The sequence below is a fragment of the Ahaetulla prasina genome, chromosome 2 (assembly GCF_028640845.1).
Source record: "Ahaetulla prasina isolate Xishuangbanna chromosome 2, ASM2864084v1, whole genome shotgun sequence".
NCBI classification, from domain to species: domain Eukaryota; kingdom Metazoa; phylum Chordata; class Lepidosauria; order Squamata; family Colubridae; genus Ahaetulla; species Ahaetulla prasina.
Genome location: NC_080540.1, coordinates 176,724,114 through 176,743,421, shown reverse-complemented (window position 1 = coordinate 176,743,421; position 19,308 = coordinate 176,724,114). Strand labels below are relative to the sequence as shown.

General features: G+C 39.6%; 1 protein-coding gene and 1 non-coding gene across 3 annotated transcripts; both read right to left on the bottom strand.

Annotated features, from left to right (window-relative positions):
• Positions 1-1,207: 1,207 nt before the first annotated feature.
• On the bottom strand, positions 1,208-5,986 carry SSR4 (signal sequence receptor subunit 4). Of its 2 annotated transcripts, none has more exons than XM_058172760.1 (6): positions 5,830-5,986; positions 5,075-5,193; positions 4,508-4,582; positions 3,756-3,845; positions 2,798-2,863; positions 1,208-1,340 (listed from the first exon to the last, which is right to left on the bottom strand). In XM_058172760.1, exons 1-6 carry the CDS (start codon positions 5,894-5,896, stop codon positions 1,236-1,238), a joined length of 522 nt encoding a protein of 173 aa, XP_058028743.1. In that variant the 5' UTR covers positions 5,897-5,986; the 3' UTR covers positions 1,208-1,235. The 2 variants fall into 2 exon arrangements, with proteins under 2 accessions (XP_058028743.1, XP_058028744.1); XM_058172761.1 differs by having other exon boundaries at positions 5,738-5,873.
• LOC131193781 (small nucleolar RNA SNORA42/SNORA80 family) lies at positions 4,815-4,951 on the bottom strand. Its single transcript, XR_009154032.1, has one exon. It is a non-coding gene; the product is annotated as a small nucleolar RNA SNORA42/SNORA80 family (small nucleolar RNA).
• Positions 5,987-19,308: the final 13,322 nt, after the last annotated feature.

Sequence of the window (19,308 nt, the reverse complement as noted above, 5' to 3'; positions counted from 1 at the left end):
AGGAATAGAAACTGTCCAATACTCGGGAAACTGGTTAGGATGCAAATGTACTTCTACTTTACAGGAAGCATCAATCATACTCTCTTATGCATGTAGCCCTATCACCATTTTTTGAATTTATTTCTATGTTAAAACGGAACCCATTGCCTGTTCCATTTACAGGAAGTCCTTGCTTAGTGAATGCCCCAGCAGCAACTGTCCGCAGTTACAATTGTGGTGAAAAAGTAACTTTGTGACCAATGACCACATTTACAATCTTTGCAGTTCTGAAAAACAAAGGAAAGCTGAAGATAAACACAATCACATGACTATTCACTTAGTGACCACTTAACAACCTAATTGTTGGTCCTGGCTGTGTTTGCTAAACAAGGACTACCTGTATTAGAGACAAGTAGACAGAGAAATAAATTATGGTCTATAGTTACGGTAGTAGGAAGTTCCATTATGAACCTTTCCTGAAAAACTTTAAACAATATTTAATATTTCTTTACTCAATGGTTTATAAAACTGTAACTGAATTTGACTTCCACACTGGTTCAGATGAAGATTGCAGCAGCTAAAAATCTGACTGGACTGCAGAAATAACAAGTTACAAATATAAGGATGGCCATGCATTCTATGTAACTGCTTTCCCCTTTATAATCTGGCATGAATACAATTTTAGAGCAATGAGGTAATCCCACCCTGGCTGCAGTGGCTCATGCCAGGAGCTGCAGTCATTAGATAATGAGCTGTAACATAATTATGACTGCACGCAGAGACGCATTGCTTAATGGGATTAAGGCAAAGGAAAATGTGCCTTAACTCAGGAGCGGTTCATCCAATCAGCCACCACAGCCAATCCCTAATATTAAACCAGCCACAATTCAGAATGTTAACTTGGCAAAGTATGCACCTTTAGGGTATGTGTGTGTGCTCTGCTTCTTTCCAGGACTCCGATTCCATGGAAAGCATTTGCTTTATTGGGTCTTTTCAGCTCTTTGTTTTGGCACAGTTTGAGTCTCAAAAAACCTACTTTGAAAGATGGTAAGATCATCAGCAAATGCACTTTGATCTGACCACAACAAGCTCTAACAGTTATAATTCTGACCTACTTCAAACCAAAACATGAGATGGAAATTAATGATGCTGACAAGCTACACGGGTATTTTTGAAGACACCGTGGGGGAAATCTTTACTTTCTAAAGAAAAGACAGAAAGCAGTGAAGTTGGTATAAAGAGTTTATTGAAATGCTTTATGCTTGGATGTTGCTCTTAGCAGTGAATGCCATATAATATACCAGAATACCAATTAATGCTGCCAATACTTCAGTGGAGACCCATGGTCCACTCCAGGCACCCTGCAAATGGAAGGTGGAAAGAATAAAAATATACTGAATAAACAACATGATTAAAAGGAAAAAATAAGACATGGTGGAACTGAATTTTCTAGGTACTGTACCACGATTTTTAACTTGTCTGGGCTACAAGGGACTGAACTGTAGTAGCAGAGGGGTGAGCTGTATCAGGATATGTCACCCAAACATAAGGAACTATGCCTAGATATGGCCTGTCTATAGTGTGAGAAACCCCAGTGAAGTAATAAAACTGGCCTAACTCTGGGGAATAACTAAGTAGATCAATCCTGCATTAGTGCCACTGTTCTATTTTCTTCATTTTCTCCATTACTTAGCAAAATAAAGGACCACAAAGGAACCTACCAATACTGAGCAGGGCTAAAATTTGAAATAGTAAAGATGTTTAAGAGTATTAAAGATAAAGCCCCAAATGCAGCCTACTAGGGAAAACTACTGAACTTTCTGGGCAGGTCTGGCATATATGCTTGCAGTATACATATCTGGGAGAAACTTTTCAACTTCACTAGTTTGCCATGAAATATCTGATGCATGAGTAGCCCATTATGGCAGCCATTTTATATACAGATACAATCATGTCTGGCAGCCATTTTGTGCTTGCTAATATAGAAAGCTTTTTTATATTGTTTCTGTGTCTTTTCTGACACGGCAAAATCTCAATTCTGAATGCAACCTGTTTAGGCATATTAAGAGGCTGGATTTCTGGGAACATGCACCAAATGATACACACATCCTTTCCCTACCCCATTAACTATAGCTATCCCTACAATCCCTGCTAAACTAAAAAGAATACATTAAGTTTTCATTATGAACTGGCCTTTTATATGTTACATCACATTCTCTCTACTTTAATAGCATATATAGTTTTTATCTCATCTATCTCTGAATCAAATCCTAAGTGCTTCTCCTTGGGAATTGGGAGCATTATAACTCTTTGCAGCACGTTTTCAAGCAAACAGGTAGTCCATTACAATCATAAGCTTTGGCAGTCATAAAGCAGGTCTTGACTATCTTACGGCTTTTCTGCAGCAGTCATTAAGCCAACCCACTGTTCCCAATGGAGCATTTTTGCCCCAAACAAGAAGTAAATACCAGCTTTTGGCAAAAATATGGTTGATCATGATCATGTGACTATGTGATACTGTAAATGACTGTAAATGCAGGCTTGTTGCTGAGCTCCGAAAAAGTAATTATGTGACCATGGGCATGGGGTGGGCAGCTGTTGAAACTTTGTAACTGGATCATAAATAAGCTAAGTGACTGGTCGTAACTAGAGCTGTTGTTCAACTAAAGAAACCATCACAGAATACACAAACTGCAATCACAAAGTAGCATATGCTATAAATGGCCTGGTTTATCTAAATGTAGTAGTATTGAACATCTATCTTGGTTGCAATGGCCACCTATTATAGCAGCTCCATACCCACAGAAGCTGCACTCACCCGATGATCCACACTGACTGTAAAAAGAGGTCTGATCTCCGAGACATCCTCATTGTTGCGCTGAGCCTAAAATGGAGGGAAAAGAGTTAAGGCTTTAATTAATTAACCAAAGACCCATGACGTAATTTCCTGATAGCATCATCATCTACTTACAGTGGAGACACTACATGAATACAACTAGCAGAGGAAAGCATGGTAGACAATACATCTAGCAGTGAAACAGAATACAAGGACTGTGTTTTCAGTTCAATGTCAAAGTAGGTTAGTTCTTAAATTCATTTAATTTCCATGGGCCATCTGATCAAGAAAGATGCCTCAGTTTCAGTTCCAAGTGTGCATAGACATGCCACGGTATATCATTAATAAAGGAAATATTGTATTTTTACTTAGAACCATGTCATTTTTCCCCACATAATAGAAGGCAGTGTGAAATTAGATAGTCCTCAACTTAAAACAGTTGATTTAGTGATTGTTCAAAGTTACAACAGCATTGAAAAATGTGACATGACCATTTTTCACACTTACAACCATGGCAGCATCCCTGTGATAACCATCAAAATCCAGACATTTGGCAACTGATTCATATTTATGACAGGTGCAGTGCCCTGGGGTCATGTAATCACCTTTTGCAACTTTCAGACAAGCAGAGTCAATGGGGAAGTCAGGTTCATTTAACAATTGAGTTACTAAGTTAACAGTTGCAGTGATTCACTTAAAAACTATGGCAAAGAAAGTTCTAAAATGGGGCAAAATTCACTTAAATGTCTTGCTTAATGTTGTGGTCATAAGTCAAAGACTACCTGTAATTCATGGGCTTCCAGCTACTGAAAAAAAAGTCAAGCTACCAACTTGTAAATGTAAACATTTACTTCCCCTATTCCTATACTGATCACTAATCTGCATACAGTCTACAAAATTTACTTGTATCTTTTCCTTCCATCCATCAGTGCAATCTCACCTTGCGCAAGATACTATAGGACTCCTCGTCAAAAAACTTCACCTCATAGGTGCCTGAGCGAGCCAGCTTATGTTCCATGCTCCAAGAAACCTGTCCTCCCCCCCAAAAAAAGATACAGGATCAGCCATGAGAGAAACTGTCTTCTTTTGATAGTACACGTATATAAATAAACACACACCCAAAGACATTAACAAAGATGTACCACTCACTTCAGTAGCTAGGGCTATAAACCAAACTAGCCAATGGTTCGGAATGGCGATTTCCTTTAGCATGGAAAGAAGGAGGGACTCACAGAATCAGACCCACCACAAAACTAGAGCCATGCATTTATGGCACAAAACCATTGCTTTCCTTATCCAAAGCTATATGGTTTAAGGGTTGGCAATTTATTCTTTATCACTAATCTCAAATGCCATTAATCTTATTAAAGACTGATCATTGTTATGTTACTTATTTAATCAAACTTCCAGGCTGCTTCCAACACAGACAAAACCCAATTTTGCCTACAAGTTACTTTATATGTTGCTCCATTTTCATATCACAATCCTTTTAGATTGTAAGATATTTTATATTTTAAAACCGAACTGTGAACCAGATTTTGTATATGACAATTTCTTCTGTTTATATTTTTAATAATGAAACCAAGGCTGAACACCAAGGCAGAATTTTAATAACTTCACGAATTCCATAAAAACTGGATTCAAGTATTTCACAAAATGATATTGACTAGCAGGAATCATGTTTATTCTTACCTGATAGCGACCAACATCCTGACCCCGTGTAACAGGGAATTGCTTGCCATTGACATCTGCATAGAGGGCCACATTCTACAGAAAAAAATGATGGGTATCAGAGTTAACAAAAATCCATACAATCTTGAAATCTTAATTGTCTACAACATAAACCTGAAACAACAGGAAAGACAGATCTCATTCCTTGCCATCAGAACAAATGCCAGCATGGCCTCCAAGCTTGCCTTTAATAGAAAATCCAGTGGAGAAGGGACTCAAGTTTTTCTATCAATAAAAGAACTCAGATGGCTACTTTTTTGTTGTTTTTAAATGTACCACCCACATCAGAGGCTAGGACTACAGTAAGTCAGACCAGCCAATGGTTCGGGGAGACAAGTTTCTCTGGCATGGAGTCCACTATGGGAAGTCCATGGAAAGGGACCTACCATAAATCCAAAGCCATGCACATAATGGGACAAATTCACTGTCCTATCATAGTCACTTATAACACAATTTACTATATCTGTGGCAAATTTTTGAGATTGTATTTCCTTTAAAATGTAAAAAAAAACCCATCCAGGCACTTACTTGTGCTCCATTTTTACAGGTGAGGGAGATCTCAACAACAAAGACGGTTTCAGAAGAAATAACAGCATCTGAGGTAGTATAATAGGATGGGGAGATAACTGGTTCTGTGCATGTTTCACCTGCCAAGAAAGAAAAATGATTTTATCAAAATATTAGAATTTGAAGTGGAAAGCTAAGCCGTTCAGTGAGATTCTTAAGGAACTGAAGTCCTTACTGAGCTTCATGATCTCATACTGCATTCATGGGTAACGTTTTAAATGATCAAATATGTTTTGAGCACTGCATTAACAATAAAACCAACCTTTTAAAATCTAGTTGTTCTGTCTTCTTCATATTACCTGCCTTCATTTTAACCTATCTTGCCTGCTTAGACACGAGACAGTTAAAAAAAAGTCTTCAGAATTTTTCTAGTGAAATAATTTTAGAGCACAATAGGTACCTCAGCGAGGCGTCTCCTTACCTTAACAAACTTTCCACCCCAGATACACACACACACACAAACTCCATAATCTCTAATTATTATGACTATTCGGACTATCTTGCGAATTATATTCACGGGGGAAGTGGCAAAATGAAACTGGGCTGAGGAAACTAGTGAAGAAATCTCCGAGAGAGAAGAAAGAAATGCGGGCCACACGAGGGAAGGTTCTCGGAAGGACTCACAAACTCGATCAAGGTCCGGAGCCGAGGGACTTCTCAACGAAGATGAGAAAGTTAAAGAGGCCATAAGAAGATCCCCGGAACGTCTCCATTACCTCGCACCCCACTCAGCACCAACAAGGCGGACACCAACCACGGCAGCCCCAACCCGGCCCCCGCCATCACCGAGCAGGGAAAGAGCGAGCAACGACCAACCTGCTGCCGTCAAGCCGAGCCGTCCGCCTCCGTCACGAGGAGCGGCGGCAAAAGCCGCCAGCCAATCAGCACGGGCGACGCTACTCCAGCAACCGCTGCTGCGACACGTGACAAGTGGCGGGGCGAGAAGAAAGAAACGTGGCCTTCCGCGAAAGGAATGTTTCTAAAATGGCCGCTCGGAACTTCTGTTGCCCAGCCAATGTCGAGAGGGCGGAACCAGCCCAAAGCGATCCCAACTGCGCAGGCGTCACGTAGAACTTGCTATCATCCGAAGGTGGGATGAGTAACGTGCTGTTGAACTCGGGTTGCTTGTTCCTGTGCAGGAGCCGAGTACAGCGATTGCTTAGGTGAATAGAATAGAATAGTATTTTTTTTTTTGGCCAAGTGTGATTGGACACACAAGGAATTTGTCTTGGTGCATATGCTCTCAGTGTACATAAAAGAAAAGATACCTTCATCAAGGTACAACACTTAACACATAATAATAATAATAACACAACAACAACAACAACAGAGTTGGAAGGGACCTTGGAGGCTTTCTAGTCCAACCCCCTGCCCAGGCAACAACAACAACAACAACAGAGTTGGAAGGGACCTTGGAGGCCTTCTAGTCCAATCCCCTGCCCAGGCATGAAACCGTACATCATCTCAGACAGATGGTTATCCAACACTTTCTTAAAAATTTGGAGCATTTACAACTTCTGCAGGCAAGTTGTTCCACTTATTAATTGTTCCGTCAGGAAATTTCTCCTTAGTTCTAAGTTAACTTAATGATAGTTAACTTAATAGTCTAACTTAATGATAGTCATAGGGTACAAATAAGCAATCAGGAAACAATATCAATATAAATCGTAAGGATACAGGCAACAAAGTTACAGTCATAAGTGGAAGGAAATGGGAATGATGAGAAGATTAATAGTAGTGCAGATTTAGTAAATAGATTGCTTAGGTGGCGCTAAACTATACGCGGTAATTAATTTGCACTGATTGCCCGGTTGCTGTTATTTAACAATATAATGAGAAAGCACCTTCTGAGAAAGAGAATTTGGAACAATTGCAAGAGAGATCGATTGCCATGGAATAGAGTTGTAAGAGATGCAACATTCTCAGAGGACCACGAAGAGCCACTTTTTTTTTTTTTTTGCGGATAATTAAATGTTACGGAGAATAATTCTGCCGAACATAACCGTCTACACATTGCTATGGCAGAAACATACAATAGATCTCGGGGGTGACCCAGTTAAATGTGGATAAGGTTGCGGTTGGTATTGGACAGGCATGTACGGTAGAAGAATAACGGTATTTCAGACAAATCAAATCAAATCTAATCGTGTCAGTCCGATCTCTTCTTTAAAATCTCCAGTGTTGGAGCACCCACAACTTCTGGATCTCTTCTTTAAAATCTCCAGTGTTGGAGCACCCACAACTTCTTAATTCCACTAATTAATTGTAACTGTCAGGAAACCCCTCCTTAGTTCTAGGTTGGTTCTCTCCTTGATTAGTTTCCATCCATTCCTTCTAGTCCTGCCTTCAGGCGCTTTGGAGAATAGGTTGACACCCCCCCTCTCCTTTGTAGCAGCCCATTAGATATTGGACCACTGCTATCATGTCATCCTAGTTCTTCTTTTCTTTAAATTACACCTATCCAATTCCTGCAATTGTTCTTTATAAATAAATATGTTAGACCTGATTCTACAGTCAGAAGGGGAAACGAATTAGCCACTGAAGAGTTGGGTTAATAAGTACTTCAACTGACAGAGGAATTTGGCCTTGAATTAAGAAAGTTGAGGTAGCTGATTCTTCTGCTTTCCCACACTCAAAAAAATCAAACCATATTATGATTTCCCTACTTGTACCTAAGTATGTTGCAACATGGTTTTTTTTTTCTTCCCATGTTCCCATGATGAGGTTATGAATGTGAGAAACAAAGGGATTAATAGTTGATTCCTCTACCTCTGCTGTCCACCCTCTTCAGCATGTCCCTAACAAGAGAGAGGAACACCTGCCAGCAACATCACTGCACAAAATTTGTATATTTGTAAATTTGTATATTGTACCGTCTGTTTTATTCTTGCCTGTACACCGCCCTGAGTCCTTCGGGAGAAGGGCGGTATAGAAATCAAATAAATAAATAAATAATAAATAAAAATGAATGATCCAGGTTTAAGTCATCCTTAGCAATGTTAAAATAGCATCCTCCTCATTTGATGTTGTTTAAAAGCAGCCAAAAAGGCGGGGCTAGATGAATCAAAAATTGGAATTAAGATTGCCGGGAGAAATATCAACAACCTCAGATATGCAGAAGATACCACTCTAATGGCAGAAAGCGAAGAGGAACTAAAGAGCCTCTTGATGCGAATGAAGGAGGAGAGTGCAAAAGTTGGCTTGAAACTCAACATTAAGAAGACTAAGATCATGGCATCCGGCCCTCTCAATTCCTGGCAGATAGATGAGGAAGAAATGGAGGTCATGACAGATTTTATTTTCCTGGGCTCCAAAATCACCGCAGATGGGGACTGCAGCCAAGAAATTCAAAGACGCTTCCTTCTGGGGAGGAAAGCTATGGCAAGACAGCGTACTAAAAAGCAGAGACATCACCCTGCCAGCAAAAGTGTGTACAGTCAAAGCTATGGTTTTCCCAGTTCCAATGTATGGCTATGAAAGTTGGACCATAAGAAAAGCTGAGCGCCAAAGAATTGAGGCCTTTGAACTCTGGTGCTGGAGAAGACTCCTGCGAGTCCCTTGGACTGCAAGGCAATCAAACCGGTCAGTCCTAGAGGAGATCAACCCTGACTGCTCTTTAGAAGGCCAGATCCTGAAGATGAAACTGAAATACTTTGGCTACCTAATGAGAAGGAAGGGGTCACTGGAGAAGAGCCTAATGCTGGGAAAGATTGAGGGCAAAAGAAGAAGGGGACGACAGAGAACGAGGTGGCTGCATGGAATCACTGAAGCAATCGGTGTGAGATTAAATGGACTCCAGAGGATGGTAGAGGACAGGAAGGCTTAGAGAAACATTGTCCATGGGATCGCGATGGGTCGGACACGACTTCGCAATTAACAACAACAACAAAAGCAGCCATAATTGTAGTGTGCAAAATCTTCTCTATTATGTTGAAAGTGGAGTCCAGAGCTTAACAATTGACAGGACCAGAACAATAGCAATAGTAGTAGCACTTAGACTTATATACCACTTCTCAATATTTTATAGCCCTCTCTAAGCGGTTTACAGAGTCAGCATATTGCCTCCAACAATCTGGCTCCTCAATTTATCGACCTCGGAAGGATGGAAGGCTGAGTCAACCTTGAGCCAGTGAGATTGAACTGCTGGCAGTTGGCAGAATTAGCTTGTAGTATTAACCACTGCACCATCACGGCTCTTATTGACCATTTGAACCCAAATGTGGACTCATTTCCTTTCCAGTGCATGCCGGTTGTGGCAGACAGTGCTATGTTTTGCTGGTCTTTCAGATTTATTGAGCGCATTGGAGCTTTTTTTAGCATATGGGTTCGTTTGCTATGCTAAGGGAGCCCTCCCCCAGCTGAGATACATATGGTATCCAGTAAATAGTAAAGTTAAAATAGTCTGTCGAAATAGCACAAGAGGGTTGGGTTGCTCAGCCCGCAGTACTGTAAGTGCTTTAACTTTGTGGTCCTGACAGGTTGACCACAAGATTAAAATAATGAAACAATTGAGTGATGGGGCTGTTGCTTCCCAAACAGAACACAGGAATCCAGAAGTTGGCATTTGTTGCCTATATAAGGAGAAGAAGGGGAGAGAAATCTTAAATTAAAATGCTGCTTGTGACTTGGCTCCTTTTGGATTCCAAAGAAAATTTTTTTAGTCTTATTCAGCTTAGGCTGGGCTATGGCAGAATGGGGGTAGTTAAGAAAACAGGCACAAGCCTAGAAATGAGACATGGTCCTTTAGCCAGACCTAGTTCATCCTTGTCTTTTGTGCAGTGATGTTGCTGGCAGGTGTTCCTCTCTCTTGTTAGGGACATGCTGAAGAGGGTGGACAGCAGAGGTAGAGGAATCAACTATTAATCCCTTTGTTTCTCACATTCTGCATAGCAAAATCAGGACAGTGCTATTGAGCCATGAGGTAAAACGAAGGGAATAGAGGCAGACTAGTGATTGGCAAATGGAGATAGCAAATGTCATCCTGGTATAATTTTCTGCTGACTCCAGAATGTGTAGAGAAGACTGTAGTGGGGGAGCCTTTATTCCTCAAAGGTGAATCTAGCCATTTTGCTAAGTAAGGTATATAGTCTGGAACAAGTCAGAAAGATACATGGATAGGCTAATGTAATTGGTATTATTTACCTGAACTTTTAAAAGTTTCAGGTATGCATGGATGAGTAACTTTTCTAAGTAAAGAAAGGATGTTCTTTCATCTTTTTTAAAAATAAAGAAAGATTCCATTCTTGAAATACTGTACTGTAGAACATACAGAATCCCTTTGCATCTAGATTGAGACCAGAATTTTTAAAGTTGTTCATAAATGGTATGGAATTAAGGATAATCAGTGGCCAGTTTTATTGTTGACAATAGCTATAAAGGGACATAGATTAGGGCAAATAATACTAATTTCCTATATATACAGAAAGATTCTTAGCTGGTTGTTACTTACCGGAAAAGGGATGGTGGGGTTGCTAGTGAAGATAAAATTCCTTTGAATCAAGCTCAGTTCTTGGTGTCTAAATCAGTGTTTATTAAATTTGGCAACTTTAAAATATGTGGACTTCAGCTTCCATATTTCCCTGCTAGAGTTGGTTGAAAGATAGATGGCTATATTCAAGTTTTAAATAAATAAATTAAAAAAAATCTTAAAATTGCCAAGTCTGAAAAACACTGTTCCAAATACTGGTACACATTCATGCGAATTTGCAGAACAGTATGGGAATGATTTGCTACCTTTTTTCTTCTGCAATAGTTTTTCCTTTCCTTTTTTTTTAACTTTCTGTCTAATCTACAGTCATAACATTCTTTGGTTCTCTTCCAGCCTGTACTAACTATGTCTGATTCTTTGTGGCTTATGAGCCCAAACAATACTAACTTGATCTGATACTGAAGCAATTGTATCTGTTTTGAAAAAGGCAGGTTCTTATGTGGGGAATTGTTCTGTTCTTGTGAGAAATATGTACTTGAATCTCGTTTAACAGGCAGCTTAATATCTTTTCAGCAATTTAAGTTTGTTGTGTTCTGCCAAAGATAGGTTAAGGCAGGGGTCTCCAACCTTGTCATCTTTAAGACTTGTGGACTTCAACTCCCAGAATTCCTCAGCCAGCTTTGCTGGACTTGTTGGAGTCCACAAGTCTTAAAGTTGCTAAGGTTGGAGACCCCTGGGTTAAGGGGTGGTGGATTGATGCACGGGAGAAACACAAGTGAGGATCCTTTCCATTTAAAACAGATGTTAGTTACGGGTACTAAGACTGATAAGGAATAATGAAGTGATAGGTACAAGGTAAGGAATATTAAAGAACTGATTCTTAGCTCTCTTAACAGCCTGCAAATACCTAGCAATGAGAAATGAAGGATTGCCCAAATACCTGGCCTCTGCAAATAACTCTGGGATGTCTTTAGATTAGATTGCACCCAGGCTGGTTGTACATCAAAATTTTTTTAGGATTTATATGGCTGTGAAGTGAATGGTTACAATCATTAATATAAATAGGATAATAGATGCTGGCTTATGAGGAAAGGTGAAAAGCAGTGGTGAAATCCAATTTTTTTTACTATCCGTTCTGTGGGCATGGCTTGGTGGGCGTGGTGTGGTGTGGCCTGGCCTGGTGGGCATGGTTTGGTGGGCATGGCAGGAGAAGAGTACTGCAAAATCTCCATTCCTACCCCACTCCAGGGGAAGGATACTGCAAAATCCCCATTCCCTCCCCACTCCTGGGGGAAAGATATTGCAAAATCTCCATTCCCACCCCACTCTGGGGCCAGCCAGAGGTGGTATTTGCTGGTTCTCCAAACTACTCCAAATTTCCACTACCGGTTCTCCAGAACCTGTCAGAACCTGCTAGATTTCACTCCTGGTGAAAAGGGATAGAGTGACAAGTACAACCACAAAAGGTAACTTGGGTAGACCTAAGATCACTTGAAAGATAATAGTTCAGGCAGTATAATAAAGGATATGGACTAGCTAGAAAATGTGTAAAGAAAAAGGGCAACTGAAGGAAGAAGAGAGCTGTTCCCATGTGGAGGGTACCTTGCAAAATGTTCAGAAGAAGGGGTCAAGGAAACTTTAAATATTGCGTGGTGAGAACAGGTAGGCTTCAAAATGCTACAGCCTGAGATGACCCAATGAAGCCAGATGGTAAAAGCTTGAGGAAGGTAACTGGAACTTCTTCACTTGGCATTTTTAGTGGACAGCAGAAATGGGAAAAGGTTTTATTTATGTTTTATTTAAGTTTTATGTTTTATCTGATGGTTTCTCAAAGGTGTCTGCTCGTTTGCTGTGGAAATAGGGCTAAACCAGGTAAGTCTTTGGTCTGATTTACCATAACTTTTCTTAAGTTTTTTCTTCCTTCATTAGGGATTGTTTATTTAGTTTATGGCATTTTGTTAGGGAAAAAAAGAATATATCTTTGCTGTTCTGCTAATATCCTTGCTTCGTAAGAATCAATATATATTTTGGCAAGAATCAAAGCTCAAATCGCCATCTCTTCCGTTTCTTCTGAAATCCAAATAGTTGGTTTTTTCAGTATGATTGACAGTATGAATGCCTCTATGGCGGCATATAAATCTAATAAATGAATAAATAAATGTTTGGATTTAAAAATAAAAGAGGACTTCCCTATATTTTGGAAATCAGAATTTCTGTTTCATTTTTCCACAAATCTGTTGAAAGTACAAGGGTCTCGTTCTCTTTTTCACTGATCATCATACTGGAATACCAACTAATTTGTCTTCGGCATATGTTTATAACTAAGTACATATGGTTGTAGTAGCAAGTCAAATAGGGTATTTAAAAGACAACATTGCCAAAATATTTCAGCCAAAAAGGGTAGCATTCTTAATTAGAAACTCCAAACTAATTACATCATACTTGTACTATATACAGTAGAAACCTTTAAATTTGTAGGTTCTATCATATCGTAAGATCTAAAATGGACAGCTAACATCCAAAACATCATCAAAAAAGGACAACGAAGAATGTTCTTTCTGCGCCAACTCAGTAAGCTCAAACTGCTTAAGGAGCTGCTGATTCAGTTCTACAGAGGAATTATTGAGTTTGTCATTTGCACCTCTATAACTGTCTGGTTCGGTTCTGCAACCCAACAAGAAAGACACAGACTTCAGAGGATAATTAGAACTGCAGAAAAAATAATTGCTACCAACCTGCCTTCCATTGAGGACCTGTATACTGCACAAATCAAGAAGAGGGCCGTGAAAATATTTACAGATCCCACACATCCAGGACATAAACTGTTTCAACTCCTACCCTCAAAACGACGCTATAGAGCACTGCACACCAGAACAACTAGACACAAGAACAGTTTTTTCCCGAAGGCCATCACTCTGCTAAACAAATAATTCCATCAACACTGTCAGACTATTTACTGAATCTGCACTACTATTAATCGTTTCATAGTTCCCATCACCAATCTCTTTCCACTTATGACTGTATGACTATAACTTGTTGCTGGCAATCCTTATGATTTATATTGATATATTGACCATCAATTGTGTTGTAAATGTCGTACCTTGATGAACGTATCTTTTCTTTTATGTACACTGAGAGCATATGCACCAAGACAAATTCCTTGTGTGTCCAATCACACTTGGCCAATAAAAATTCAATTCAATTCAATTCAATTCAATTCAATTCAATTCTATTCTATTCTATTCTATTCTATTCTATTCTATTCTACTACATACAGTAGAAACCTTTAAATATGTAGGTTCTATCATATTGTAAGATTAAAATGGACAGCTAACATCCAAAACATCATCAAAAAAGGACAACGAAGAATGTTCTTTCTGCGCCAACTCAGTAAGCTCAAACTGCCCAAGGAGCTGCTGATTCAGTTCTACAGAGGAATTATTGAGTCTGTCATTTGCACTTCTATAACTGTCTGGTTCGATTCTGCAACCCAACAAGAAAGACACAGACTTCAGAGGATAATTAGAACTGCAGAAAAAATAATTGCTACCAACCTGCCTTCCATTGAGGACCTGTATACTGCACAAATCAAGAAGAGGGCCGTGAAAATATTGACATAAACTGGACATAAACTGTTTCAACTCCTACCCTCAAAATGACGCTATAGAGCATTGCACACCAGAACAACTAGACACAAGAACAGATTTTTCCCGAAGGCCATCACTCTGCTAAACAAATAATTCCCTCAACACTGTCAAACTATTTACTAAATCTGCGCTACTATTAATCTTCTCATCGTTCCCATCACCAATCTCTTTCCACTTATGACTATATGACTGTAACTTTGTTGCTGGCAATCCTTATGATTTATATTGATATATTGACCATCATTTGTGTTGTAAATGTTGTACCTTGATGAAGGTATCTTTTCTTTTATGTACGCTGAGAGCATATGCACCAAGACAAATTCCTTGTGTGTCCAATCACACTTGGCCAATAAAAATTCTATTCTATTCTATTCTATTCTATTCTATTCTATTCTATTCTATTCTATTCTATTCTATTCTATTCTATTCTACTACATACAGTAGAAACCTTTAAATATGTAGGTTCTATCATATTGTAAGATTAAAATGGACAGCTAACATCCAAAACATCATCAAAAAAGGACAACGAAGAATGTTCTTTCTGCGCCAACTCAGTAAGCTCAAACTGCCCAAGGAGCTGCTGATTCAGTTCTACAGAGGAATTATTGAGTCTGTCATTTGCACCTCTATAACTGTCTGGTTCGGTTCTGCAACCCAACAAGAAAGACACAGACTTCAGAGGATAATTAGAACTGCAGAAAAAATAATTGCTACCAACCTGCCTTCCATTGAGGACCTGTATACTGCACAAATCAAGAAGAGGGCCGTGAAAATATTTACAGATCCCTCACATCCTGGACATAAACTGTTTCAACTCCTACCCTCAAAACGACGCTATAGAGCACTGCACACCAGAACAACTAGACACAAGAACAGTTTTTTCCCGAAGGCCATCACTCTGCTAAACAAATAATTCCCTCAACACTGTCAAACTATTTACTAAATCTGCACTACTATTAATCTTCTCATCGTTCCCATCACCAATCTCTTTCCACTTATGACTGTATGACTGTAACTTTGTTGCTGGCAATCCTTATGATTTATATTGATATATTGACCATCATTTGTGTTGTAAATGTTGTACCTTGATGAAGGTATCTTTTCTTTTATGTACGCTGAGAGCATATGCACCAAGACAAATTCCTTGTGTGTCCAATCACACTTGGCCAATAAAAAATTCTATTCTATTCTATTCTATTCTATTCTATTCTATTCTATTCTATTCTATTCTATTCTATTCTATTCTATTCTATTCTATTCTATTCGTTTCCCTTGAAATGAAAAATAGTTCATATCTGACTTAGTGTGCAAGCAAATTCAATGAAAGAACTATATGGTAACTATTGGGTGTTTTTCTGATGGCTGAAATGCTACTCACCAGTCCTTGAGCTAGTACAAAACTATATTGATATAATATAAAATTAGCACTTGGGATTCTGTCAAGGGCATGATGCTGTTCTTTATAATGTGCAGAGCATGCTAAGGACAAGAATTGGTGTGTTCCCTGGCATTCTTTCCCTCTGTTCCCACTTAACATCACCAGTCAGCAGAAAAACACCCACTAGTCCCACTGATGTAGGATGATGACACGGAGGAAGCAAATTTTGACAGATGGCAAGGTAAACAAGTTCAGACATCTGTCAAAACTCACTCTGATTTTATTGTGTTTCATGTGGGTCAGATCAAACAACAGTTGCCTGTTCAGGAGGCGTTGCCTGTTCACGGGGTTGCCTGCCCCGTGAAGGCAGAGAAAAATCTGGTTGTCTTCCACTTTATTATGCAGCTCCTACTCACTTCCACTCCTGGTCAGCTGTTATTTTTCTCACTGAGGTCTTCAAGCCATAAACTTGGCAGTTTTAAGGGGAGAACTCACTGCCTGAAGCAAAATGGGCCCGAAGGACAGTTTCTGGGGATTTGGGGAGAAACCGGCATGCTGTTGGCTCAATGGCCATTAGAAGCTGGACTAAATGCAACAACTAGGAATGTTCTGATCACATCAGTTGGTGAAGCGTGCAGTGTACATCCACATGATAAAAAAATGCTTCTTTAAAATTGGAATAATTGAGAATGAGTTAAATTTATCTCTGATATGGGCTGGGAACCAGAAGAAGGTTTCCTCATGAAGACCTAGTGTAAGCCACCCTGAGTCTTCGGAGAAGGGCGGGGTATAAATGTAAATAAATAAATAAATAAATAAATAAATAAATAAATAAATAAATAAATAAATAAATAAAAAAATAAAAAATAAATAAATAAATAAGACCTAGCTCAAAAAAGAGGTTAGTGGGTCATACTTGTGCTAGGGTTAAATGCAAGTGAAAAGTCCTGAAGTGCTATTAATGGACTGCAATGGTTTTGAGGGTGCTTTCTGCAATGAATCACATTGGATAAAGTGAATTTGTATTTATTTTTTTCAACCACACGTCTCTCTTATCCTTTCCCCAAGGAATTTAAGGCAGTTGTGTTCCTTTTAGCATACATAATAATCTTGTGAAATGAGTTAGGTTGAGAAATAGTGACTAACCCATTGACCTTTGTGGCTGGGTTGAGATAGTTTCCCTTGATCAGGAGGTGCAGATTTGTTACTCCAGGGGTGGAAGAAGTGGAGAGCCTTCTACAAATTAAAGAGTCCGAGCATATCTTGAAAATATGTGCAGTTCTCGTAGATGCTGCCAAATATGTGAAGCATGAATGAAAAAAGTGTTTCATTTTAAGAATAACTTTCCCAGAAAAGGCACTGATTGAAATTGTGGACATAATTTTGATTGAGTCACTAACTACAAAGCAGATGTAGAATTACAAGGCACTCATCACTAACTAGTCCTGCAGATGAAAGAGTTGGTAACCAGCTCATAACAGGAAACATATTTGCTCCATTTCTCCATTGTAGCGAAAGAGAGCGTCTTACATTCATAGCTGCTTAATGAACCAAAATGGGAGAAATTGATTTTTCTTCTAGCATTTGTTGGAAGAGGAGGGAGAATGTAGCATTCACAGAGGCTTAGTCTGTACAGCGATTCTTGAGTGAAAAGATGCAAATACTGCTGTTTCTGGCAGTTGTCCAGCCCTGTTCCCAGAAAGGCAATATGTTGTGGTACAGACAAACAAAACAGAAACTCTAGGTGGATACTGGACTTTTTTGGCTAGTAGGTACAACTGTCACTAGCACCACACTCTTTAACCACAGCTTTGTTCATTTAAAATTGTTTCTAGTCTGAAATGCTTCAAGGCTGCTTCAGATTTTGCATTAATTCTTTAACACTAAAGAGCCACTAAATCTTCCTGCTCCTGACTCTGTTGTTTTCTCCTGCAAAATCCTGCTGGGCATAAAGACAGAATAGATTTTGTGTGTGGTGGGGGGTTGTTCTGCCTCTCAAGCTGCAAAACAACCCATTAATCCTCTCCTGTGGATAAATAACAGTCAAAGCAGAGAAAAGCAGTCACTTTGGTATATTAAAATCCAAATGTTAAAATACATTAAATACATTTGAGTTAAATTTTGCCAAAGAGTGTACCCTGGCGTGATACAAAATCTTGTGTCGTGAGTCTCCCGGGTTCTCTAACTGAAAAGAGGAATTTTGATGAAACTGCCCCTGTTCGCTTTAAGGAATATAGCTGTTAAGAGATCCTGACTTGGGGCACTAGATCTGTGACATATGAAACCTGCCTTTAACTTGTTGGCCATAGGATCTAAAAGCCAACATGAAAACAAGTTCTCCATCTTTACATTATGTACGCAGACTTGCCCATATCCTAAACTCTAAATTTCTTTAAATATTTATTACATTTATTTGCTGCCCATCTCATCACATGGCAACTCTGGGTGGCTTATAGGGGCATATAAATGTGAGCATAAATTGTTATGCTCGCATTTATTTCCTAATACCTTCTATCGTTCAAGCAGTTTGAAATATTGGCAATGGCTAGAAGAAAGCAAGTAGGATAGGCCTTCATTATCACCACTAGAGGTCTCTGTCAAATCAAAAAGAATGGAGAGCTGAGGCATCTTGGACTGCTGAAGAAAACTTACTTTGAGACTGTGGGTGTATGTTTAGGAGTTAGCCAGTTCCCTCCAATTTCAGTGGCATCCAAAAATCAAGTGCTTGGAACAAACATTTCATTTTGTCCCTCAGTCATATTGGAGCCATGGGGTATCACAGTTGGCTGGAACTGCAGCCTTTTTTGTACAGTAAACGGGTTTAACTTGTACTTAACTATAAATGTTCTACCAGGAATGGATGTCGCCAGGTCTTAATTTGACCGAAAATGTCAATGTTGAATTTATGTTTGCGGATCATCAAAGAACTAAAAAAAATCAGTGAGGGAACTGAATTAATTAGTGATTTAAGTGTTGCTTTGTGATAATTAACACATACTTTCCATCAAACTCCAACCCTTGAGTCTCCCAAGCTGCAGCTCTCAGCCTATATCTGCTAAGTTTATTCAGGCGATCTAATATTTATTGCTAGGAATGTGATCTTGAGTGAATTGAAATGCGTGACGGATTAAATTATGTTGAAAGTTCTCTTTCCAAGGACATTCTGATGGAGAATAGAATATTCCCAAACATACAATAAAAATGGAAACTGAGAAAGGAGTATGGAGTTCTGACCCTTAAAAACGCACTCCAACTGTGCACCAGGGGTGAAATCCAGCAGGTTCTGGCAGATTCTGGAGAACCAAGTTCGCTTGGTCCGCCAGCTGCGTCCCTTCCTTGACCGGGATGCCTTATGCACGGTCACTCACGCTCTGGTTACATCTAGGTTGGATTACTGCAACGCTCTCTACATGGGGCTGCCCTTGAGGTGCACCCGGAGGCTACAGTTAGTCCAGAATGCGGCTGTGCGAGTAGTAACGGGAGCCGCTCGTGGCTCCCACGTGACATCACTACTCCGTAGTCTGCACTGGCTTCCTGTGGTTTTTCGGGTGCGCTTCAAGATTTTGGTTACCACCTTTAAAGCGCTCCATGGCTTAGGACCCGGGTACTTACGGGACCGCCTGCTGTTACCCTTTGCCTCCCACCGACCCATACGCTCTCACAGAGAGGGTCTCCTCAGGGTGCCATCCGCCAAACAGTGTCGGCTGGCGGCCCCCAAGAGTAGGGCCTTCTCTGTGGGGGC

What these genes read in the sequence shown, in the direction of transcription:
- SSR4 (XM_058172760.1), bottom strand. Translation starts at nt 5,896, where the DNA reads ATGGCGGGGGCCGGGTTGGGGCTGCCGTGGTTGGTGTCCGCCTTGTTG. An exon ending in CCTATAGTATCTTGCGCAAG is followed by an intron (nt 2,864 to 3,755) that starts GTGAGATTGCAC and finishes CCTCCATTTTAG; the next exon opens with GCTCAGCGCAACAATGAGGA. An exon ending in CAGTCAGTGTGGATCATCGG is followed by an intron (nt 1,341 to 2,797) that starts GTGAGTGCAGCT and finishes TTCCATTTGCAG; the next exon opens with GGTGCCTGGAGTGGACCATG.